Source organism: Ostrinia nubilalis, chromosome 26, assembly GCF_963855985.1.
Source record: "Ostrinia nubilalis chromosome 26, ilOstNubi1.1, whole genome shotgun sequence".
NCBI classification, from domain to species: Eukaryota; Metazoa; Arthropoda; class Insecta; order Lepidoptera; family Crambidae; genus Ostrinia; species Ostrinia nubilalis.
Genome location: NC_087113.1, coordinates 7,494,941 through 7,521,689, shown reverse-complemented (window position 1 = coordinate 7,521,689; position 26,749 = coordinate 7,494,941). Strand labels below are relative to the sequence as shown.

At 37.8% G+C, this 26,749-nt stretch overlaps 1 protein-coding gene across 1 annotated transcript in view; it reads right to left on the bottom strand.

Moving 5' to 3' along the window:
- LOC135084437 (nephrin-like) overlaps window positions 1–23,020 on the bottom strand; it is a 271,506-nt gene extending 248,486 nt beyond the window's left edge. Inside the window, exons 1-2 of the mRNA XM_063979220.1 lie at window positions 23,009–23,020; window positions 19,750–19,961 (exon numbers count right to left, since the gene is read on the bottom strand). Coding sequence (XP_063835290.1) covers window positions 19,750–19,849 — 100 coding nt within the window. The 5' untranslated portion in view covers window positions 19,850–19,961; window positions 23,009–23,020. The remainder of the gene's footprint in view (window positions 1–19,749; window positions 19,962–23,008) is intronic.
- Between the last annotated feature and the right edge of the window lie 3,729 nt (window positions 23,021–26,749).

The following is a 26,749-nucleotide window of genomic DNA, read 5'->3' as shown; positions in this document are numbered from 1 at the left end:
TTTTAGTCGGTTTAGTGTACGCTAAAACTGGAAATGGTCGGGTATAGTTAATATTGTATTAATGTCCAGCGTGGAAATGAAATATTAAATTCCTGGTACCATAAGGGAAAGAGGTGGCGACACACAGAGTAAAACAGAATAGTAGCTTGTATTCTTGTCAATGGCATATGCATTGAAGATGAGTGACTGATTTTGTTCCGGCGTTTCTTCTCAGCACTTGCCATATGTTTGTCTCGAAGCGCTGGTAGGGCCCAAAAGATAAGGAGACATGTAAAGTGCCCCATAAGGGCTACCTTTTCTTTTTTTATTATTTTCTGTAATAATATTTTGACGTTCATAAGTGCCACTTGTGGTCTAAACTGAATAAATACTTTTGATTTTGATTTTTCGATTTAGATACATGCAATTTGCGTCTTCGTCATCATCATTTCAGCCACAGGACGTCCACATAGGCCTCCCCTGAAGACTTTCATGATGACCGGTTGGCAGCGGCCTGTATCCAGCGCCTTGAAGTGCCCTAATTTGTGTCCTCGCATGCCTGTATTTCCAATTCATTCGTTCGTTAATTTTAGCCAAATGACGTCCACTGCTGGACAAAGGCCTCCCCCAAGGATTTCCACAACAACCGGTCCTGCGCTGCCTGCATCCAGGTTCTTCCTGCGACCTTCACCAGATCATCAGTCCACTGCCCACACTAAGAACAGTTCGGAGCCATAGGGTGCCACCCGTTTTTGTGATAGTAGCAGCCCCAGAACGGGGAGAGTAGCTCATAGGGAAAAGGAATAGACCAAAGAACTTGTAGGGAGTCAAGCATTGCGAGCGGCAGAGTGCAACCTGTCACCAAGACGCAGTTCCGCACGCATCTCTCGCGATTGGGCCAGTTATAACCGGAAGGTTTGAATGGCCATGGGTGGTGGTGGGTTGCCCACACTAAGTGTACATTTCCAACTAAAAAATCAAATGCTGAAAGATCAAATCGCTTGCAGGATACAGGAAAGCCAGTTAGCGTATACATGATAGTTTGCACGTGCAAGGAACTGTAGCTTTACCAAGAGTTGTATTAAACTCCATCGCTAACAAGTGCGTCAAAAAGTCTATAATGATTTTAGTTCTTGAAAGTAAGCGCCATACAATCTGTCGTACATTTCTTGTAATTTTTTACGCAGTCGCTAGCGAGTAAACTCATGGTAAGACTAGGGTTGCCAACTATACTGTTTTGAACAGTATTATACTGTTTTTCACTAAATTATACTTTTTACTGTTGAACAAAAATAAAGTATACAAAATACTGTTTTCAGCTAGCATCACTAGTATCCATATATATTTTTAAAAGTAAATGCCCAACACCACATTTAAGTACGCGATGTAGAGCTATACTGTTTTTTTTTTTTAATACTGTCTGTTTTCCTTCTCCGACCTCTGATATCCCAACTAATATTATAAATGCGAAAGTAACTCTGTCTGTCTGTCTGTCTGTCTGTCTGTCTGTTACGCTTTCCCGCTTAAACCTCGCAACCGATTTTGATGAAATTTGGCATAGAGATAGTTTGAGTCCCGGGAAAGAACATAGGATAGTTTTCATCCCGGTTTTTGAAACAGGGACGCGCGCGATAAAGTTTTTCTGTGACAGACAAAATTCCACGCGGGCGAAGCCGCGGGCGGAAAGCTAGTACTTTATATTTTGAAAGAAAAGTTGGCAACCCTAGGTAAGACTAAGCACACTAATAGGGATGTGTGTCGTCACCTTTATTTTAAATGTTTGATTCAAGAGCTCCAACAGTCATAATTAGTAACGCGGTGGCAATCATTTGGAGACGTCGTACGGTAGTAAATAGGGGAATTAATCTATTTCGTACACACGGACAGGCAGTTCGTTGAACAAAGTTCGCAAAATTACCAAAAATAAAACGTAAGTGCCAATATGTGAAGGATACTTACCTATGACCATAAAGACAATTACACCTTTGACTACTTAAAGCTTTCACTCTGTCTTGTGAGAGTTTCAGAATCCATTCGCCATTCATCATTATCCATCATCATAAAACCAACATAAAACAAAGTCCCCAATATGCTTCTAATGGAAAATATTCAGTGGGACATTGACTTAATGTACTTTCATTTAAAATGGATTCTGATGAACAGATGAGTTCACGGGAATCCCCCGGGGGATCGGGTTAGAGGATCCTAGTGGATGAAAGGATGATTTCCATATTGGCCGATTGGTAGCGGCAGCTGCAGCGCCTTCTTACAACCTTTATGAGCTTTGCAATGGAGGGAATTCGAACCTTAATTTCGAACTCCTATGTTCTTCTGATTAATTTCGTTACGGGTCCAATGACAGTTTAACTTTCCCCCGGGACAAACTTGACCTTCATTGGTTGGGTTTTTGTGGCGGTCAAGCTGTAGATCCTGGCTTCACAGGAGTTGCAGTGGTGGGAACGAGAGGTGGGAATAGTCCCGTTAACCTTTATGAGGTCGACTGTCCACCTTGTGGATGGACGTCACAACAACATGCTGCGTTTGCCAGAACGTGGCCTCCGCTCCAGAACCTTGCTGCTCGATCTGCCGTCAGTTCTGTGTGCTATTTACATACGGCTTGGGACAAAGTTGGTCTTCACTGGTTGAGTTAGCTGAAGGTAGATCCTAACTACACAGGAGTTGCAGCGGTGGGAACGAAAGGTTCTAGCTCCGTATTCGCATACAGTTAAAACTTGTTGAACTTCAAACCTCAACGAATAATCACTGAAATCTACCAACATTCGCCATTCCTCGCCTCCATATGTATCACATGACCTAAGGAATGTATATTCTGTCTCCAGTATGTGCTCAGAATCTCAAAGGGCTTAGTTACAGGGCTGGAACGGGTGCGTATCAAAATTGTGTTATTACCCGCATTCGGATGTGATGGGGTGGAAATCAATTTGACAATGGCAGGATAATTAAAGACACAAGTATAATGTAGTGCTGTGTTTTGAGAGTACATAGACGTTATTTACATAATATCTTCTGTACAGACAAGCACAGGCAATATTCTACATATATTTTTTGCAAAATACTTATTACAACAACATGAAATGTTAGCCTGATGTAATGATGCCTGTAGATTATTATCTTGTGTAACTATTGAACAATAATTTTCTTTCATTAATTATTTATTTGATAATGATTACCTTAGCTAGTAAGATAGATAAATAGACCAACTTATTCTGCTTGTACGATTCCATTAATCAAGACACACGGTAGCGTGTCAATCCAAGTTCAAGTAACAGAACTGGCGAGCACCGTGTGTTACACGAACCATTTTATTTTGGAGCCAACACTTTTGACTTGACTTTTGAAAGGTTGTTATTTAGTTTAAAATAAATTTGAAATGTACAATATAATAAATTTACGCTGGGTTGCACCATCTTACTTTGACTTTAACAAACGTTAAAAATATGTCAAACTCTATACAAATCACCGGTTAACGTTATAGTTACGGTCAAAGTTAGATGGTGCAACTCAGCCTTAAAGTTTCTTCTTACCGATTGCATATTATCTTCACAGTTTAAAGAATAATATTCTATCCTTAAGTTGTGTTGTGAGTAGTTCTCTTACATTACAGTTTAAAGAATAATATCCTGTCCTTAAGTTGTGAGTTAGTTCTTACATTATTTTCAATGTTGTCATGTAAGTAGCTTATTGTGCTAAACGCAGCACTTTAAAGCGGACTTAGCCTTTCTTTGTGTCACTGTGACAATACTTAAGTCAAGAAGTATTTACAAGCTCGCGCTTTATTTTATTTTCTGTTGGAAAACCTAACAACATTGTAACTTTACTCGTAGAAATTCAACATAGCATCGAAGAGCATAAGAAAAAACCCAATTTTAAATTTTAACTTAAAAAGAAGTAGGTAATTAATTTTAAACTTTCGCGTTGCATAATTGAATTAATTTAAACAGGTTTTAACGCAATACTCGGATAGGTGATAACGTCAAACAAATACAGGTACCTACCTAATATTTCAATATTACCTATCCGCGTATCGCGTTAAAAAACCTGGGTAAATTAATAAAAAAGATGTAGAATTTAACATTAAGGTACTTAGGTACCTAATTGGTTTCATCATCATCATCATCATTTCAGCCACAGGACGTCCACTGCTAAACATAGGCCTCCCCCAATGACTTCCACATCGCACGGTTGGTAGACTAGCGGCCTGCATCCAGCGCCTTCCTGCTACCTTTATCAGGTCGTCGGTCCACCTTGTGGGTGGACGTCCCACGCTGCGTTTAGAATAGACTAAAATAAAATTTTAGATGAAAAATTATGCTTCATCCAAAAAGGCAAGAAAAATCTAAGCCGTATTATTTCTAAACAAACAAAAAGAACCAAAACGTTTCCGAGAAAATTCATTTAAAATGACTTTCACCTGATAATACATCCCAAACATTTGAAAGGTTCCTGCTTCATTCAGATAATAATTATAATAATCATACCATAAAATGTCCTTTCTGTCAACATTCGAGACCGCGTTATAAAGTGCGAATCGGAATCGCGCGCGAAGGGTTCCGTACAAAAAAATATCTTTAATATTTATTTTAATTGTTTAATTTTAAAGTGAACATAAAACTATATATTCTATGAATACTTCAAGCGTTGTCGTTTTTGTTGTACGGGAGACTTTTATTATTTTTAGTAGGTAAGTATTTGTTGTTATAGCGGCAACAAAAAAAAATCATCTGCGAAAATATAAAGCTGAATCAAAATCAAAATTGTTTATTCGTATAGAGTAATTAAATTAACATGTACTTACAAATCGTCAAATGCTCATATTAAGGAGCCTATAATTTACATGTCTCATTCTTTTTTTGCCCTACCTACCAGCGCTTCGAGACAAACATTTGGCAAGTGCTGAGAAGAAGCGCCGCAAGAAACTCAGTCACCACTATCTGCCGGTTTAAAAATAGAGAAAAGTAGAAAGTTACAATACATATCACGGTTCACAAACTACAGCGAAGTCTTAGTAATAGGGTCCCGTTTTCACCCTATGGGTATGGGTACGGAACCCTAAAAAATCACAGTCTACGAACACGAAAACAATGAATTTAATTTCCTACCCAGCTTGTTGATAGCGACAATTTCAATTTTGAAACGTAAATGAACCTAATCTACACTCAAATTTCATCTCTTCTCCAAACACCCAGAGTCCAAATTCAGTTAAATTTAAACCAGGTTTGGGGGTACAGTCAACACATTATTGCATAATGAGGTTCCTTATTTCCTTAATAATAAGGCATATAATTTAAAGGCTGGGATATTTTTAGTTCGTTAAGCGGGTTAGACCTTTTTGGGAATTTGACCGTTTCGATAAGGGTAATGAAGATTATGAAAATCCTGGGTAATTGTATACGTTTAGATGAAGTGTTACCTTTGCTATACGTATTACAATGTACTAATATTATAGGTAAATGCGAAAGTTTGTATGGATGTCTGGGTGTTTGTTACTCTGTCACGCAAAAACTACTGAACGGATTTTGATGAAACTTACACAGTAACCCAGAGTAATACAATACATTATAGGCTATATTTATGACGATCTGTGTCAAACTAAATTTCTAGCTAGTTCAAGTAAAGTAAGTACATAATTAGTAATTACATACATATAAGTGAATTTTCTACAATTTTGAAGCCACGATAGCCCAACGGTGAAAGATTTCGGACTGGATGAGTCGAAAACCAAAGAACATGGGTTTGAATCTCGCCGCAACTGGACTATGGGGGTGAACTCACTCGTAACACAAGCATACATCTTAGGCTTTTTTCGGGAATAAGCTTACACGCTTTCAAATATATTTTTTTTATCCACAATAAGGAAGCTCTTGGCCTGTATCTCGCCTGATGGTAAGTGACGATCAGGCCGAAGGTAGAAGCGAGCTTCACCCGGAATCCTCAACCACAGAGCGCAGAGGAACTGGCTATCTTACCTCCAACTGCCGGAACACAATAATGCTGTTAACATTGTTGTTATGGCGACAGACTTAAGTAAGATGGTGGTAGCTAGCCAGGCGGACTTCGAACAAGCCCTACCACCAACCAAACCGAACAGAAAAATTTGCCCCCACTGGGAATCGAACCCGGGACTTCTGGGTCTGAAGCAGGTGGTCTTACCACTAGACCACAGAGGCGGTTTAATATACTTTTAGTATGAGACTAAATCTTTCAAATCAGTCACAAAATTGTGAAAGTTTTGTTACTAAGTAGCTTATATGCCTTCAACTTCACCCTTGCATGAATCTCGCGTGTTCTCGTTCAAAAACCGAGACATCAACTAATATGTGTTTCCTTGAAACTCAAACTATCTCTGTACAAAATTTCATCAAAACTGGTTCAGTGGTTTAACTTAAGACAGACAGAGTTATTAACACACTAGCTTTCCGCCCGCGGATTCGCCCGCGTGGAATTTTATCTGTCACACAGAAAAACTTTATCGCGCGCATTCCTGTTACAAAAACCGGAATAAAAACTATCATGTCCTTTCCTAGGACTCAAACTATCTCTATGCCAAATTTCATCAAAATCGGTTCAGTGGTTTAGGCGTGAAAACAAGACAGACAGATACAGACAGACAGAGTTAATTTCGCATTTATAATATTAGTATAGAAGTATAGATTTGTTAGTACAGATTTTACAATAACTTAAAACTAAATCAAGATGTGCGTCAAAACCCATCTGCGCTTCGACCGGAAAGCCATATTTATTATTTATAACCACTAAATACGCGCGTAAAACGTAACGTCGTTATTTATTTTCGTTACTCACTTGAGTACGGTAATAAATCATCGAATGGAACTATTAAATCAGTTCGATTTTAAAGGGAGAAAGTTTTTTGACGTAACGTAAATATAGACTAACTAAAAGTAAACGTTATACGACGGCAGTTCGCATTGTAGCATTCCATACTTTGTTGCAGTGATCACATATCTCGTAGAACTGATGGCCATTGAGGCAGAGAAGTTCTTGAGAGATGACCAAAGATAGAAAGGCGTAGTGCCGGTGGACCGACGATCTGGTTAAGGTCGCGGGAAGAGCCTGGATGCGGCCAGCGCAGGAGCGGTCGTTTTGGAAATTCTTGGGGGAGACCTTTGTCCAGCAGTGGATCATGGATGTCTTTTGGTTGAAACAAACTAAAAGTACTGTGGCGACATCGACGATACGCCACTACAAACTGTGTACCAACAGATGGCGCTGTCACTACTACACTATGGCACACTCCGCCGCTCATACAAACCTGCATCGCGGTGACGGAGTTTTATATCCTGCCAAGTATAGTATATAGACAAACCAAGATGGTGTAAATTGGACCTTGTACCTACTTGGTCCCCGAGCATAACACCCGCTCGGAAGGAAGCACTAACATCTAGCTTCCTTATTGTGGTTGAGCAACATATCCCACAGTACCTTACACATCGTAATGTACCTACTCTTTATTATTCGCGTAAATAATAATCAGGTAATTTATTTTGGTATTCTGTAGTAACAAGACTCCCTCAAATTCACCAAAGGCAAATGGAATATTTGACCTACACTCCACACTGATTAGAAGAGTTTTGGAAGTCTGACGTTCATGTTACAGTCAAATCTCTTAATCGTCCAAAACCACTTTTGACTGAAAAAATCCGTCAGTGATGTTGACCAAGGGCATCAGTCAAAACCACTTGACTGATTTTTGCAGTCAAAAGTGGTTTTGACCGATTTACATATTTTATTTGTCCCTTTTACGAAATCCACGGGAAGAGTGGGCGTGGTCCTATTATAATTCTGCTGGAACCATTACCACACGGTTAATGTTCCCAAACTCACCGATCAGAATATATATACCTTCCATTATTCGAATGTCCCTCAACTTTCGCAATATCTTCTGACAAAATTAATCATAAGGAACGACGTTAATTACAAAAGGGAAAATTAGGTCTATTCCACTATGATTTTTAGTGATAAATTACAAAAAATTGGACCCGAGAACTTCACAATTGGTAATTTAATTAAAACTTCACCAGAGCTTCGCGAAATCTGGCAACTTTAATAAAGTTCGGGAGCCTTGACTATGTTCTATGAAAATGTGTTGAGGATTTGACTAAAATTCGTTTGAAAGATTCAGAATTGAAATTCTGGATTGTTTTCATGCAAAAAAAAGAATTAGAACTTTTGTGTACCTTGGGCAGCAAGGTTCTGGAGTTGAGGCCGCCTACCGGAAAACGCAGCGTGAGACGTCCACTCACAAGGTGGACCGACGACATCATAAAGGTAGCAGGAAGGCGCTGGACGCAGGCCGCATACAACCGATCAACGTGGAAATCATTGGGGGAGGCTATGTTCAGGAGTGGACGTCCTATGGCTGAAAAGATGATGATGATGAACATTGCTCATGAATGTATTCCAGTCCTACTATTGCGTCAATACAACAATCAATACCAATCAAAATCAATAAATCGGAACAATAGTGTTTGTCAGCCTACTGAGAAGTGTAGAGAAATAGCTACTAAGACGTATCGTATGGTAAATAGCACATGCTACATTTATGCGGTCTGTGTGAAGTAGGTTTAAACTACATAAATTTTAAATCTGCCCACTTATCTTCCATTAAACATTGACACTGATGTCAAGTAAGTTATAAACAACGTCATTCATCAATTTCGAACATATTTTAACACTTTGATTAAGGCTCTTACGTACTGCAAACTTTTTTCGCAAAATACCAATGCCAATTTCTAATATCAGCCAAACAAAGCAGCCAGTTAAAATGTTCTATTTTTTTTAATAATTATTCAGTTACTGATATATTGGCATAGTTTAATTTAATAAGAGTCATCTATTCTGCTTGAGGACTGAAGTCCACCTGTGATCAATGCACACAAAAATGTGCCAGTAGTCATCGGAAACTCTAAAGTCTAAAGCAATCAAAAAATTCATGGTATAAACAATTTAAGTATAAACAAACTTCCGATACTTTTGACAAAGTGGCGACCACGAGTCGGAAGTTCGGAACTTTCGGAAGACGTAGTGTGGGCAGGAGGTCTTCCGCTAGATAGACCGACGATCTGGTGAAGATCGCGGGAGATGCCTGGATGCGGGCGGCGCAGGACCGGTCTTTGTGGAAATCCTTGGGGGAGGCCTTTGTCCAGCAGTGGTGTCATTCGGCTGAAACGAACGAACGAAGTTTTGACAAATCTACGTACGACTCTTAACGATTCCGATTAACATACATACAGCTAATGTCATAAAAGCTATTAACGCATGATAAAATCATCTAAATGCGATTATTAAATACATTTATTCGATATAATTGCTACTTGGCACGCAAGTATCGGAGTTTAGGCAACATCAAAGATAAAATATTACGATTCGACTCGTAGCTATTAGTTTCGGTAGTTTTATACCCGTGTTTAAGTGTGTAACATCATCTATACTAATATTATAAATGCGAAAGTAACTCTGTCTGTCTGTCTCGATGAAATTTGGCATAGAGATAGTTTGAGTCCCGGGAAAGGACATAGGATAGTTTTTATCCCAGTTTTTGAAACAGGGACGGGCGCGATAAACTCTTTCTGTGACACAAAATTTCACGCGGGCGAAGCCGCGGGTGGAAAGCTAGTATTTAAATAATTTATTGAATAGTTTTGCCTTCATGATTTTTTTTTAACTATGCATGGGTCAATAAGAAAAAAATGTAATAATCACACACTAGCTTGCTGGTGAGATAAGCTGAACTGTATTAAACTATTGTAACATCTACCTTGTTGTATTACCTTGTCTCGGTGAATAAATGATCTTTTATCTTTTTTTTATCTTTATCTTTTCACTGGACGAGTTTTTGTTGGCCAGTGGTCAAGATATTGATCCTGGCTACATAAGAGTTGCTGCGATGTCAACGGGAGCTTAAGGGCTCGTTTAGAAGGCAATCCAGTTTTGCGGGATCCAGTAATACAGGATGCTGACCTGACTTAGTACCGTCTATGTTTGTCACAATAATACTCGTACATAGGATTCTAATGGTAAAAGAATTTTCCAAATCGGTTCAGTAGTTTCGGAGCCTAGTCAATACAAACAAACAATCAAAACATTTCCCTGTATGATTAGTGTAAAATTAATCAAGCTGTACATGCCGTTGACACAGTGAGTGATCAATTCATCGTCATTTCAGCCATAGGACATCCACTGCTGAACATAGGACTCCCCTATCTATATCCATAATGACCAGTTGGTAGCGTTGCATTCGGCGTCTTCCTCATAACTTTAGGTGAGCCCTTTACGCTAAAGTGAGTAGGTATCTTCGAGAGATAGGAATAGTCCCTTGTCTAAAGTCAAGCAAACCCGCATCAGAAGCTAAGTAGTTTCTTGAATTCCAAAAGCTTAAGTTCTCCGAATTAATACAATACAACCTGTCACTTGAAAATTCAAAGCGCCTGACTACTTTAACAACATTCAATCGAATTAAGATTGTTTGTTCTTATGAATAATGATCGGCGCCATTTTGAAAGAGCGCCCCCTGGCGGTATTCCAACGGATTAACCTATTACGAACTCTTAAACTTCGTACACAATTATAAATCTTATTGCAAGCGACGAGGGTTGAATATCGTTTGTGTTTTATACTGAATAGAGGGTGTAAGGCTTTCTTAGAGACGAAAATCCAGGGTTTTGTCTGGGAAATCCTATGAAATATAACGTGAAAAGTGTTAAAGCTTATACAGAGCTGGCTAGGATACTGTGGGACTCTTAGATTAATAAAACCTAGATAGATAGTCAGTGCACGAAAGGTGAGGCAGATTTTAGTAAGCCAGAATGGCTTACTCGTAAACGTCACATGAACTGTCAAAGTGAAAAATTGGTAAACACGTCCGACGACTTTTAATTAATTAAGACGGTTTGTGCTGTGAAAGGGTGTCTAAATACATCAGAAAAACTAAAGAAAGTGACCAGTGTTACATTTCATAAGTAAGTACTACGATTCGACGCGTATTTTGCTTGAATTTGGCTTTCAAAAATTAAATACGGGAATGATACCAGTAACAAGAAAATTTATTTCCCAATTGTTCGCCGTACAAATACACTTCCTTTTTTATGAAATCGAGACTTTTCAGTCGATTTATCTTATTGTAATTAGGTAGGTACTTTGAATTCAATAAATAAGTAAGTACATGATGCGTTTTGTTTTTGTTAGTTATAAAATAATTAAAAACGTATTAAAAATTTCCCTACTTTCGGGAAAATCGCCTTCACTGTCTACACTCCCCAACAAAATTGACACTAATGACATAAGATTTTTGCCTCACTCTTGACGAAGCGTTTGTATGAAGACTATCCATCTAGGTTTTATTAATCTAAGGTGGGACTATTTTCTTAGTGCCAGGTGGCTGGAAATAATTGTTTGGCATATTAAGGTAGTTTTATGATAATTTACAGGTTGGTATGAAAATTTTATCTCCAAAACAAAGCGAACCATCTAGCTTTTTACCTCTTTCTTTGGGACAACGAACAGTTAAGTAGGTAGGTATATTGTGAGTTTGTGTAAGCTTAAGTAGTGAAATTTTAGTACCTTTTCAATCGACTTAAAAAAAGGAGGAGGTTCTCAATTCGACCCGTATGTTTTTTTTTTCTATGTTTGTTACGCGCTTAGATGTGAAACGGGGGCGTGGCGCGTGTCTCCACGATATGCCCAGAAACGAACATCGGCCGCGTAGCTAGGTTAGTCGCGATTCAGTCGTACTAAGGAAATGTTCTCCGATATTTTGGATAATGCGTCGTTACGTGCAATAAAACAAGTGAAACGAAGAACTACAGGAACAATGGAGTCATTTACTACATGTCAGTATTGCAAATCCATTGGTATTTTGCTTATAAATAAAAAAAACTAAACATTTTTACGAACGAATTCAGTGCCGTAACAGTTACTGCGATATCGAAATCAGTGGTGATAAAAATTCTAACACACTTGTACATTGACGATTTAGTTAGCAACCACTTTATGTCATGCTCAACTACTGCGCAATGTATTTAATTTCTTCCGATATCCACTGTCGTGTGAAAATACACAGTACGGCCGCATGTGCCGGTCGTAACATAGTGCCGTGCTCGTGTTCTAATGCGGTTTCCTATTATCGATAAATAGAAGTAAATTATAATTTTCTATTTTGTAATTTTAAATAAAAAAATGATGTGTTACTTGCGATTATAAGATTTTACAAAAAAAATAATAACAGTAGAAGTAATTAGTAACTGTCAACTATGTAATTACTATAAGAGCTAGTTGAAAGCCTAATATAGGCATTATTTTTGATAAACATAATTATGCGGTACGCAGATCGCCATAATTAAAAAGTAAATGCGTGATAGTAGTTAATAATAACGTATAATAATAAAAAGGGTTTCGTACATAAGCATTTTGTGAAACCAGTTTCGAGCCTTGCCCCTAGCGATTTAAAGTATCGATATCTTGTCGACTCCATTTTATCTTTGTTCTCTCACTAGCATTTTCTTAGTGTGCGTCACGTAACGCGGCCATTGATTGGCCATAAGGCACGCCTTCTGGCCAATCACAGCACTTTTAAGCCGGTTGCACATGTTATCGTAGACTCACAGTCGCTTTGTTTTTACACAGTTGAATGTGTGTGTGGGAGCTGTGGTGGGGGAAATGTGGAGACACTGGTTCGTTACGCGATAACTCCGCCAATTATGAACCGATTTGAACAAATCTTTTTTCGGCGTATAGCTAATACCTCAAGGGTGGTCCCATTTAAATTGAATAATAGAAAAAACAACCCCCAAGGGTGGAAAATTGGTGATGAACTTTTTTATACGCAATATCTCCGCCGATTATAAATCAATTTGAACGATTATTTTTTTGTTGAATAGGTATTATCAAAAGGGTGGTTTTATGCGAATTTGAAGAAAATATTTCACCCCCAAGGGTGGAAAATTGGGGATGACGTTTTTATACGCAATATCTCCGCCGATTATGAACCAATTTGAACGATTATTTTTTTGTTGAATAGGTGCTTATTATCAAAAGGGTGGTTTCATGCGAATTTGAAGAAAATATTTCACCCCCAAGGGTAGATAGAACTTTTTTTTAATTTTTAGTTTTTTTTTGTGTTCACGCATTTGAAGTCGGTTTTTTTTTTTAAAGTTAATTATTAGTACTTCTACTGGACCGATATGAAAATGTTTTGACTACTATAATATTATAAATGCGAAAGTTTGGATGTCTTGATGTCTGTATTTCTGGATGTTTGTTACTCTTTCACTCAAAAACTACTGAACGGATTTTGATGAAACCTTACAGTATTATTGTTTATAACCCAGAGTAACATAGAGGCTATAGTTTATGACGATCTGTGACAAACTAAATTTCACGCGGGTGAAGCCGCGGGTAAAAGCTAGTGTTTAAATAAATTAGGTATTTACTCCGCCACTTTACACATTTGACACCTTAGGCGGTACGAAGTTCGCCGAGCCAGCTAGTTTAACCCTGCAATGGCTGCCACATATTAGTAACATTATACAGGGTGTCAGTTTTTCGTCCGCCGCTTTAGATGGACGGATCAACTGAATTGCCTCTGAAATTGATTCCGTTTTTGTGGAATAATTATCTCGCCGCCAGTTTTTGCCGAGCCCGCCAGATTTGTATGGATTTTTGTGATTGGTTAATTAATTTGGTTTCAATGGCACTTGTATTGTAATAGAGCTGGATTTATTTGAATGTGAAAAAAGTGACGTCACAATATTTTTTGCACTGTGGACGGTAACTACTGGTTACAAATACATTCCGTAAAAACGTATGATAATTACGATGATATAAGTCAAAAGAAGCTATAACAATAAATTATACATATGTGGTTCTCCCTCCTACATTAATATCATACCCACCTACATTCTACTAATGTCACCACAATACATTTAAATACACTAATATTATTGATTGACTGATTAAACTGCGAAAGGAGAGATTCAATGGACGTTTGTTACTCTTTCACGCAAAAACTACTGAACGGATTTTGATGAAACTTTACAGTATTATTGTTTATAACCCAGAATAACACATAGGCTATAATTTATGACGATATGTGACAAACTAAATTTCACGCAGGTGAAGCCGCGGGCAAAAGCTATTTGTCAATAAACGTCAATGAATGCTTTGTGTTCTACAATCGCTTATAAGGGTTGACAAGTCTGCAAAATATGTCTGAATCGGTAACAATACCGATTGGAGTTATTTCGGTACAAATACCGGGATTAAGCAGGCGGGAAAGTAATAACGCTCGGAATGAGTTTTAATACCCAATTTTTGGGGTGGACACGGAATATTTATTTATAGAACAATGCGAGAGGTACGGTAATCGAATTTTTATTTAATATTCGTTTTTGTATGTCTTTTTTATTATAAGAGTAGGCGCACACCGTTGATTTTTAGTTGGCCGATAGTTGTGCCCGATTTTAAATTGTATGAAGAATCGGCCAAATCGAATCGGCGTAGTGTGCGCACTCCCATACTGATCAACTGCCCGACTAAACTATCGGCCGACGAAAAATCAACGGTGTGCGCCTACTCTAAAGAAGAGTTATTTCAATAAAACTCATTTATTTATGCAAGGACGCGGGAGGTGCCTGGATGCGACCGGCGCAGGATTGGTCTTCGTGGAAATCCTTGGGGGAGGCCTTTGTCCAGCAGTGGACGTCTTTCGGCTGAAACGAACGATTTATGCAAACGTCCCAGTTTTAACCCTAGCACTGCTTCAGGACAATAACCGGGCCAGTGCTGAGAAGACGCAGCGCAAGAAACTCACGCCCGTATTCACAAACATTACTATGAGGTCTCACAGAGCGCGTGGACGCACAGGGTGACACACGAACCAATCACAAAGCTCTATTCAACGCTGTGCGTTCGATTTACTGTTTCAGTTAAGCAAGCATCGTTTGTGAATACAGACGCGTGTCGGTGCCAGTGCGCCCGTGTACCTTATGTGAGTAGGTACTTTTTGAGGTGTCAAAATTAGTCTTGTTCTTACGGCGACATCCCGTTACCTAAATAAAATTTATAGGCGCATCAACTACTCAGTACTTAGGTAAGTTACCCCTAATGAAAATAGGTAGCACTTAATTTTATTATTTAGGTCAAATTGCCGAATTTAAAGCCTCTCGGCTGGATTGCCCGAAATAACTAGTGTTTTATTCAACCATTATTTCCATTTACAACCAGTTTCATAATCCCCTACACGGTAGTGTTGGGACAGTGTCGATAATTTCACGATAATGTATCGATATCGATGTTTGTTAAAAGTTGTTAGCTAATTTCACCAATTTTATTTCGTTTATAGGTTTTCAATTGTAATTAACTCAGTTATTGGTATTTAAATCAATATTATCTTTTTATCTTACTAGAGTTTCAAGTAAGTTAGTTCAGTGCAGTGACATATAAATATACCTATTTGACACGCTCTCTATAGAGTAACTAATGTAGTAAGACTACTAGTTGATACTTTAATTTGCATGTAATTTAATGAATCTTGATTAAAAGCTATAGTAGGAGACAAAGATACTAGTCTAGTAACTAAAATGCCGTTATAAAAAAGTTTTCCCACATCAAATCAATGTCGATATTGAAACTTTCGACGCTTCGACCGCACTATTATACACTCACTTGCGTTAGTTATTTATACCTAAATTGAGCTTTATGGCTTCAGCAATAAAAACCAGTTTATAGCCCGCATTGCAATACTAATTATTTAGAACCGCTCCATATGATGTTGAATGTGTTTCCGTGAGTTTTGTATTGTTTGGGGAATAGGTTTATGGGCAGACTAGTATACGGCCGCGGGTTTGGTTGGAATTGCTTAATCCTCTTAGGCTGATTTGCACCACCTTATTTTAACCGTAACAATAACCGGTGCATTTTGTATGGAGTTTGACAGTTTTTTGACGTTTATCAAAGTTAAAGTAAGATGGTGCAACTCAGCCAGACGCCTGTATTCACAAACATTACTATGAGTTCTCACAGTGCGCGTGGACGCACAGGGTGACACACGACAGGAATCAATCACAGAGCTCTATTCAATGCTGTGCGTTAGATTTGCTGATTCACTTAAGCAAGCATCGTTTGTGAATACGGTTGTTAGTATTTATAGTGAAACGAGGCTCAAAGTACTAAAGAATGCTATGGATTATTGGTGCTAAAAATTCCTATGCCACACTTCTTGCGTTCTGCGGTCAAGTCCGAATGAACGCAGCCCGCATCATACAAAATTCTTTAGTCTCAAGGTTGAGTATACATATATTTGAGTTTCTATAGGGTTTTGATCATTAGACTAAGAATTCATTTATTTTGAACTTAGTCTGCAATTGGCATCAATTTCGCCTGGTGGTGATTTAATGAGGCTTTGTTCAGTAAATAACTTATTCACAGCAATTCACAAAGTCAATAAGTACATATTTATTAATTTCAACGCCACTAAAATCGACAGCAAATTGAATGCTTCCAGTTTTTTATAATTATTGGTAACAACTACCCAGTTGATTGACAATCTGATGATAGCTAAACAGTATTCAAATAACCCTTCCTTGTATAAAAGCAGTCCTACTAATCCAAACCATGAATAATAAAACGGGAAACTTTCCAAGCACGTGTATATAAAGTTGATGCCTGAATTAGAAGCAACTATACATTTTATAATATCGGTGAGCCTTCGCACTTAACACTGTCTTCCATTAACCTAATCTACTGTAACAAATAAACAATCAAAACATATTTTGTAACAGGAATAATTCCTGAGAGGGTACATTTCAATGGGTATACACAATAAAAATAGATATAGTAGGACCAATAACTGACCAAGGAACCTGAGAATTCAAACTAAGCTTCACCAGCTTTAACAAAGCATTGTATAAGACAATGCGAACACTGTAATCTGGGACTTTTCATAACGAGGGTGAATAGGAACTTACAGGGCAGACATACCATCCTAGACTGCATTGGCCTGTAGTTATTGAAGGTGTCGAACTCGCGATCCAGGGAACGCTGGTTCGAAGTGCAAGGAAAAGGGCAGAAGGCTATGATTGATTACATGTCTCTAATACATACATTATTTAATTTCCCAGTGGTGCTTAGTAACAATTGAAAATTTACAGACAACAGCACATGACTACAGCATCATCATCATCAACATTTCAGCTACAGGACGTCCACGGCTGAACATAGGCCTCCCACAATGACTTCCACATCGCACGGTTGGTAGCGGCCTGCATCCAGCGCCTTCCTGCTACCTTTATCAGGTGGTCGGTTTACCTTGTGTTTATGGCGAAATCACAGCTATTATAACTCTATAGTGCCATAGTATTATTTAGCTTGATGTGCAGTTTGTATAAGAAAGTTAAGAAACACGAAATAAAGAGAAGGAAGAAAACATAAATACTTTGAAACAGTCCTTCTGATTATTTTTAACTAGCGGCACTTTTGATCGTTTTAGATGTCTGCTGACGTCACGCCTACAAAGCAAAGATTACGTCACTTACAGGGCTGGCTGCTGCTACTTAGCACATTTTGGTCAAAACACTGGTTCGCAAATAAATAAACAACTTCTTTAAAATCCGTTGACGGCGCAAACATACTTAACTTTAAAGGTAAAACCGTGATAGGTGAGATTTTTCAATAGTTCAATTTGGTTATAGGTACATTATCTATACTAATATTATAAATGCGAAATTAACTCTGTCTTTCTTGCTTTCACGCCTAAATCACTGAACCGATTTCGATGAAATTTAGCATAGAGATAGTTTGAGTTTTTGAAACAGGGACGCGCGCGATAAAGTTTTTCTGTGACAGACAAAATTCCACGCGGGCAAAGCCGCGGGCGGAAAGCTAGTTTTAAATAAAACATTATACATACATATATACATTATACATCTTTAACTAAAGCTAGCTATTTCATCTCATTTTTATACTGCTCAATAGGTAACGATATTACCTTTTTGGCGACTTGTCGGAATCTCATAAAAACTGAATTACACAAAGTAAAGCGTAATACTTACAAATTAATGTTGGCAAACGTAATTCAACGTTAACAGGAATTAATTCCAAAAAGCCGGGAACAGAAGGTTGTCAGCCCTAGCTAATATGAAAAGTTTCCCTTTAAATTCCAGGAATCCCTTCCCTTCGGCTTATTCTGGCGTAATTTGAAATGAAGTAATTGGAATATTTCTGAGCTAGAATGACGTTTGCTGAGGTAGCATAGTATAAGCATAAAATAGAAGTGAACAGAAGACAATCCACATACAAAACGGATGGGTTGATTGGCTGGTGATTCTGGATCAAACCCAATTTCTGCTGGGTACATCTCACTGACCTGTATTTATACACACTGGACTGGCTGCTCTCATAATATTTCTGTGCCTATTTGAGTTTCGCCATTTTGGCGCTGTAGGCTATACTAAAATTAGTGATGTCCTAAGTTGCTTACTCTATACAATGTACGTCAAAATTAGACCTCCCGCGACCTTCACCAGATCGTCGGTCCACCTAGTGGGGGGCCTGCCCACACTACGTTTTCCAGACCTTTAAACTCTTGAATTTATAATACATAGGATACATAAATACCCACTTACCCAGAAATAATTAAGACTATCTCAATTTGCAAATCATTGGCGCCGCGAACGAAGTTTGATGTTAATTAATTAATAGCTAGACATATCATAACTCCTCCTGTCTAATTTCAATGAGCAGATAACAATAATTATTATTAACGATATTTATATCTTGACACATTTAACGTAATTGATGTGAAATATTTAGGTTTAATATTAATGTAACGTTAATTATAAAATTATATTTAACAATCACGAATATTATTTGCTGTCGAAATTATTTCCATGTCGTAAAACATTATAGAATATTCGCGTAAATCTCAATTTGTAGGACATGTATGATGTATGTAGGGTAGGTAACACTTAAGATTAGTACTGTATGTGATTAGCCTTAATATTGAAATACAACCATCAAAAGCTTTTTTATGCTCAAGTTTAAAACGAATTTTGAACCGCGTTGCCTTAAAATTACATTTATTTAAAGTAGATAATCAAATATTAACTCTGCTAGTTTATTATTACGTCAAGACCTTTCCAAAATCTTTATGTTTGTTAAGTAACGCGCATTAGTGAGTCTTCCAGTGACTTGGCCCACTTTTAACTTGGTCCACGGGCCAAGTCGCTGGATTGATATTTTCAATAACAACATAAATCTGCTCTAGAATCCTAGTGGGCCCAGTTATTGGAAGAAAAAATAAAAGTTCAACCCAGCGACTTGGCCCTTGGACTAAGGTAAAAGTGAGCAAAGTCACTGGAAGGCTCCATTTGTTCAATCAAAATTACCAAGATAAATACACAGGCTGCAGGAAAAAAAGCCACATTTTTTTTATCGACAGAAAAATTAACATCTTAGTTTAATCTAGACACTCGCTCTGCTTTTGGTTGTTTCGGTTTCAGAGGCTTTCATCATCATCATTTCAGCCACAGGACGTCCACTGCTGAACATAGGCCTCCCCTAATGATTTCCACAATGACCGTTTGGTAGCGGCCTGCATCCAGCGCCTTCGCGCTACCTTTATGAGGTCGGTCCACCTTGTGGGTGGAATTCCTACGCTACCCTTTTTAACGTTTGCTATTTGTAAACCATAACCTACTCTGCTGTATTTTAAAATTATCATAGTAAATCTAAACTCACCTGATTCCTCGATCAAGATCTCCTGCTGGCTCTCCACACAGTATTGCAGGAGTAGACCAACCAGTAAACTTGGTAGCACATGCCACCACGACGGCAACATTGTCGATTCACTACCGCGCGGTATCGATATCGGTAAACACAGCGCGCGCGCACATCACTAGCACTATCACTTCACTTATGTTTCACTTAATATTCACTTGTTTTGTGAGTGCCTGGAACAAAAGAGATTTAATTTATAAAAGTAACAATGTGCTTTTAAATATAAAATGACATTTTTCGTAATGGAAAATGATGCTCTCTATATTTTTTGTGATCCACGTAAAATTTTGTGTTTTTGACGTTTTGCACTAAAAACAATGAAATTGAAGCCTCGACTCCTGTGAGTTGATTAATTAATATAAAAGCATGCATAGACCAATGCTTTGATGAATACAAAGGAAAACGAATATTTTTATTATTATTAAATAGTCTTTCTAGATTATAAGAGAAAACATTTTTTTGTTTGTTTGTATTGAATAAGCTCCGAAACTACTGAACCGATTTGAAACATTCTTTCACCACAAGAATTCTACATTATTCCTGATGAACATAGGCTAGAAAAGGGATGAATAAAGACATTTTGACAAGCCGAAAATAACGCAGGCGAAGCTGCGGGCAAAAGCTAGTTAATTATAAAATGGATGACAGTACATAATAAATTACTAGTAAAAAGTTACACGCACGTTGAACACTGGATTAAAATGTCATTTACAATAATTACTAAATGCGTTACTTTAATTTAACTAGTGTTCAACACGTGTATGGGAAAGATGTAAATAAACAAAACCCCCTTAAATATTTAATCACTCTGTGTATTGTCAACGCCACATCAAAATTATTTCCCATAAAAGGGTCTCCACCATAAATTAATAAATAAATCCATCAAACTCGTACCATACACGAAAACAAAGAACTATAACCCCCCCTCCCCCTACTAACATTAATTATCAAAACACAGGGCGAAAATTGCTCCCCTAGATATAGGCATAAAGCTATGAATGAACTAGTGAAGGGAAAATGTTCCAAATAATTAGGTAGGTACATTCAAATACGAATAGGTAGGTTTATTAAACAGTTCATCATAATTATCATAGTAAAGTACCTACTAGGTAACTACGCACGGGTGCTAAGCACAGTATGATTTATCTACTGTGGTGCTAAGCACAGTATATATAATTTATCTACTGTGTGCTAAGTATACCTACTTACATAAACCTTCATCTAGCTAGAATCACTCTATCTATGTAGTAGGTATAAGTGATAATGACAACTATTCTCCAATTTGCTAGACTTAACAGAGTTTGTGCCAAAAAGGGCCCCAAACTCAGGGTATGAGCTGTTCCCAGACGTTTGGACACTCAGATACCTACTTAAACCACACGTTTACCTACCTAGTTAGTAAACCACACGTTATGAGACACTTCTTTCTCAATACATCATAAGTTTTATTTAATTTTGTTTTTCAAAATTGGCGTAGGTCTACATCAACATATTTGCTGGGAAATCGCCCCTATTACAAGTAAATAAGAGGCCACAGTGTCAAGCTTGACGTGCCGTTGTGTGTGCGATTTTGAATCGAGTAAGCTATAATAGTACCTAACTAGGAGTTTAATCAGAATTATTCTATTGCGAATAACCGAAAGGGTATTTCGGTACCTCTGGAGTTCATTTCGCGTCCATCACTTAGATGAATTCCCGTTTATGTCAACGGATTCGAGACAAAATAGTAAGAATAATGAAGTCTTACGAATGTCTGGTTTGAAAGGTGAACGACACCGCATCAATCTCTTATTGTGAAGTTTGCATTTCATGAGAAGAGAAATACCTATTTGCATTTAATAATATTAATGAAAATTATTTTATTTCGACGAGACGTTGGTCTTTAACTCAGTCAGTGCCTGGGGTTTGGGAACGGCACGGGAGGGTGTTTTGGAACGTCAAACGTCAGCGTGACTTAAATTGTCCTTCAGTGGGTCTAGACAAAGTGCAAATTATAATCGCAAACCAGTCAAAAAGTGGTCGAAAAGCCCCTTTTTTGTATGGAGTTTTAACGGATTCGATTTTCGATTCGATCAAAAAGTGCGTTTTGTCTAGGAGGGCAGATTTGTATGCTCTGTCACGTGAAAAAAAAATTTATGCCAAAGTCAACCCTCTTGCCCCTTCAGGTTCAGAATGTCCAATTCCCAAAATGTCCAACGGTTTCAAAACGTCCAATTCCCGGAATGTCCAATTCTCAAAATGTCCAATTCTCAAAATGTCCAATTCCCGAAATGTCCAATTCCTGAAATGTCCAGTTCCCGAAACGTCCAATTCCCAAAATGTCCAATCTACTATTATGATGGGTTTGTTAAATAAGTTCTCATAGACTTTCTTAAAAATATTTAATAAATAACCATACTTAAATTTAAATAATCATTTATTTATTTACAAATTATTCTTTCCTTTTTAGGTCAAAAGAAAAAATATAAATAGCTATACATACTTGTACGAGTACAAAGTGCAGTAGGTACAATTTTTTTCTACGTACTTTTTGCAAATAATACAAATTTTCTATGTTTATATGCCGATTTTGCAAAAACTAAACGCATTCGTACAGAAATATATTAATTACTAATTTTTAAGAAAGGCTATGAGGACTTATTTAACCAACCCATCATAATAGTAGATTGGACATTTTGGGAATTGGACGTTTCGGGAACTGGACATTTCAGGAATTGGACATTTCGGGAATTGGACATTTCGGGAATTGGACATTTTGGGAATTGGACATTCTGGGAATTGGACATTTTGAAACCGTTGGACATTTTGGGAATTGGACATTCTGAACCTGAAGGCTCTTGCCGCTTCCATATCTCAGGCACTGACTAAGGAAGCGCTATAGACCACTAGTAGGTGACCTTCGTGACGCAATCGTTAATTTATTAAATCTATTCATTATGATTAAAATATCAGGAATAAGTAGGATCAAACATTTTAACGAAGAGAATTGTAACAAAATGTGTTTTCACATTAAACAAGGACTTCGACCAACGGTCTTATTACAGAAACAACAGTGGAATTTATTATTTTAATTATAATGCCGGACGCAGCCATATTCCATATTTTATTGTAACTTGCCAACGTAAATTTTAAAACTATTTTAATTTGAAATGAATCACGAATTCCGTAGGTTAACATTGCTACATTTAAACAATGGAAGTATAATCATTTATATCCTCACCTTATCAAAAAGTATTTTATACAGGTAGGTAAATAGGTATGCAACTTCAATCACTGAGATCAATCCTTGGACATTTCACCATAAAATCACTTCTATTTTTCACTAAAAATCCAACTTTTTTCATTCTAAATCACCACCCAAAAGTTATCCTGCACTTTCGTGCTACAGTACACTAAACACACAACTTAAAATTCGATAATTAAACATCTAACGACTTTTCATTCACGCGAACATCGTAATTTTTTTGGAAGAGCGCGACACACCCTTCCTTCTCAAGCGCTCGGCTGGGACTGTTAGAACTTAGAACTTTTCGTTCGAATTTCAAATTGGGATGCGCGTACGATTGTTTACATGTGCGAGCGAGACACAAGATGTGTTTTGAAGAGAAACAGAAAGAGATGGAGTGCTCAGTGTGCCATCGTTTATCTCGTCAGCTGATTTTAGCTTTATTTTGGTTTTCGTAAACAAAAAGCTAAGTTCGCTGCGGTTATTCACTCGTTGTGCAATTGGTTCGTCAATTAAGCGTTTCGTTTTATGTTCATTTTCTGTTTGTGTAGTTGGATGTTGGATTGCATTGCGTTTATTATCTCCAGGAAAAAACGGTTAAGATGGTTTGTTGATGCTGTGCGATGAGCAAATTTTAATGTTGGAAATTACTAAATTAGGAACTGGAAATGGATTCATAAAAATGTATAATGGGTTAAAGTTAAAAACTATTCTGATGTGGTGAGATAGTCCGAAGGTATTTATAGGTAGGTAGGTAGGTACCTACCTATCTGATAAACTTAAATAACGGATTAATTAGGCAGATACTAGACATAATTAAAGAAAGTGTAATCATTGACAGCCCGTAATTAAATAGTTTTTAGTTGAGTAGAGTCGTGTAACATGTTTAAAGAACTGCTTTATTATTAAGCAACCAATGGCGTTTAGCAGTCGTTTTGTATGTAGGTACCTACCTACCTACCTAGAAACCTACCTACCAATAAATTAGCAAAATACTTACCTAGCTTTACCTAAAAAACAGAGGTGTTCATAGCATTCATAATGCTAAACTAAACAACTATGTTAATAAACAATAGGGTTCTAATCTAAAGGCTATCACATACACCTAGCTAACATTATACTCGTACCTAATTAGTTATATCGCGCAGGATATTGGTTTCGATTAGGGTGCAGAGTTGAATGCGCTTTTAACTCAATCAACTCGATTAACTCAAGCGCGTGCGGTGCATTTAGGCACTGTTGCAGTTATGTGGTATAGGTAGGTAGGTAGGACATAACTATGATGGTAATCATAAACTATTGTAACGGAATCATACGATAGGTAGGTACTCATTATAGGTATAAATTAGGGGATAAATAAATATATTTTTAACTTAAAGTTTTAGAGGGTCTGTCGCAGAATGAAGAACAAAAACTCTTTAGCCCTACGTTTGTGTAGAAAAGTGCGAATTTTGCGAAGTGCACATTCTGCGTCAGACCCCTACCTACATTACTTGAATTTTAAACTAATTTACACCCGATTATTATTACAACATTAAGAATAAGGCATTACTATCGCAAAATTATAAGAGCTGCTGTTCTTCAATGACATACTTCAACCATGCTTTTTACTCAGCCGTTCTAAGTAGGTACCTACTTACTATCATTAATTATACAAAACTCGACTAAGTACGTATATTTAAGTGCCTATAATTAAGACCTATCACTTGAAGAAAAGACTGAATAAAACTGTTCTAAACGCGAATCAAACCGGTTGACAACAACGGCTCAAGTCCAATTGGGTCTATAACGGCGTGATTGACTCGAGTGTTTTACACTACCGCTGTTTAGTGTTTCGTTTAATGGCTATCGGATCATTCGTTTAATGGCTATCGGGAAATTTAGCTGAGTGGCCCAGTGGTTGGATAGTTGGACTTAGAAGTTATAGGTTCGATATCTGGAGAGACCGGGCAACATGGAAAGCATTGGGGGAGGCCTATGTTCAACAGTGGACGTCCTATGGCTGAGATGATGATGATGATGATGATGATGATAATGATGATGATGATCTGGAGAGAACACAGTGTGTCAGTAAGAGCTTGTTCCCACGGCAATCCAATTTTGCAGGATCCCGCAAATCTGGACTATCGTGTGAATACACGTGTGTGTTTGAAATTCGAAATCCAAAATCGAACGGATCGGTTTTTTGAGGGACACTGCAAACGGGATGTTCGCATGAACGTTATTAAAACACGTATACTACCAAACGGGGTCCTGCAAAAAGTAGTTCCTGCAAAAAACTGGATGTTTTAGATTTTTTATTTAATTTTTTTTATCCACAACGAGGAAGCTCTTGGCCTGTATCTCACCTGATACTGATAGTAAATGATGATCAGGCCGAAGGTGGAAGCGAGCATCTCCCGGAATCCTCAACCACCGAGGAACTGGCTACCTTACCTCTAACTGCCGGAACACAACAATGCTGTTAACATTGTTCTTATGGCCACAGCTCGCACACTCACTGCGGGCGCCCGTCGCACAGTCGCGACAGCAATAATTATATTGCTACGCGCGAGCGATAAGGATGGGTAGCTTGGGGTCATTGGACAAAATTCTATGTGCTCACAGACCGGGCTTTAGCCAGCTTTTTAACAAAAGAATAAGACATCACACCCACACAGACAAAACAAAAATGCGCTTCTCAATTACAGTCGTTCCACTCGTGCGCAGCTCGAATGGCGACCACCGCGACAACAATGCCATCTACTGTTAATGATTGACACTTGTATCGATTGGGATCCGATTGCTTCATTATCGATCCGGCTAGAGACCCGTGTCAGTCGTTAAAAAACCTTTTTAACCGACTTCAAAAAAGGAGGTTTTTAATTAGAGTGTGTTTTTTGGGTAATCATTTCATTAAATATTTAGGTCTAGTAAACTACCAATGAATTGCAATACAATATTTCTGTCAACTGTGTCCAAGATTTGTACCAAGTACAGACAACGTCACGTTAATCACTATGAGATTTTACACAGTTTTGTTGTAAAACGGAGCGTTTTCTCAATAAAATGTATAGTCTGTTGTGTCTACAGTACCAACTTATATCTCAAAATTGCCTTTAAGTTCCTTTAGTAGTAACGTGTCGCACCAAATGGCATTGTAGATTGTAGTATAGTCGGTACAACATAATTTTTGTTGAAAAATCGCACGTATAACAACTAGAAAAGATTCCCTTTATATTTAGATGTGACGTTTCTATACTTCAAGAGGGTCAGTAAACCACAAAAGAAGCGGAGTCAATGCTTAAAAAAATGGCGTCTTTTTGTGAAGTTCAAAATGATTTAGAGACGTTTGAGAGTAATTTAGACAGAATGGCGAAGCGTGGTCAAGTCTTGAATGGTGTTGCTAGTGTGATTTTATTAAATGGTGTTACTAGGTTATGTGTATCTTCATACAGCCATACGCTTGACAAATTTATGATTCCGTTATGAAACTTTGCGCGTCTCCTTTACAATGAGAGCTATTGGCTATAGTCAGAGAGTACGTATAAGTATGTATAACAAAGGCTGGCGCAGTCGGGTAAAAATAGTATGGCCATTAAGTAAAATGACTAGACACACCAGTAATTCATTCAACCGCCTCTGTGGTCTAGTGGTAAGACCACCTGCTTCAGACGCAGAGGTCCCGGGTTCGATTCCCAGTGGGGGCAGATTTTTCTGATCGGTTTGGTTGGTGGTAGGGCTTGTTTTAAGTCC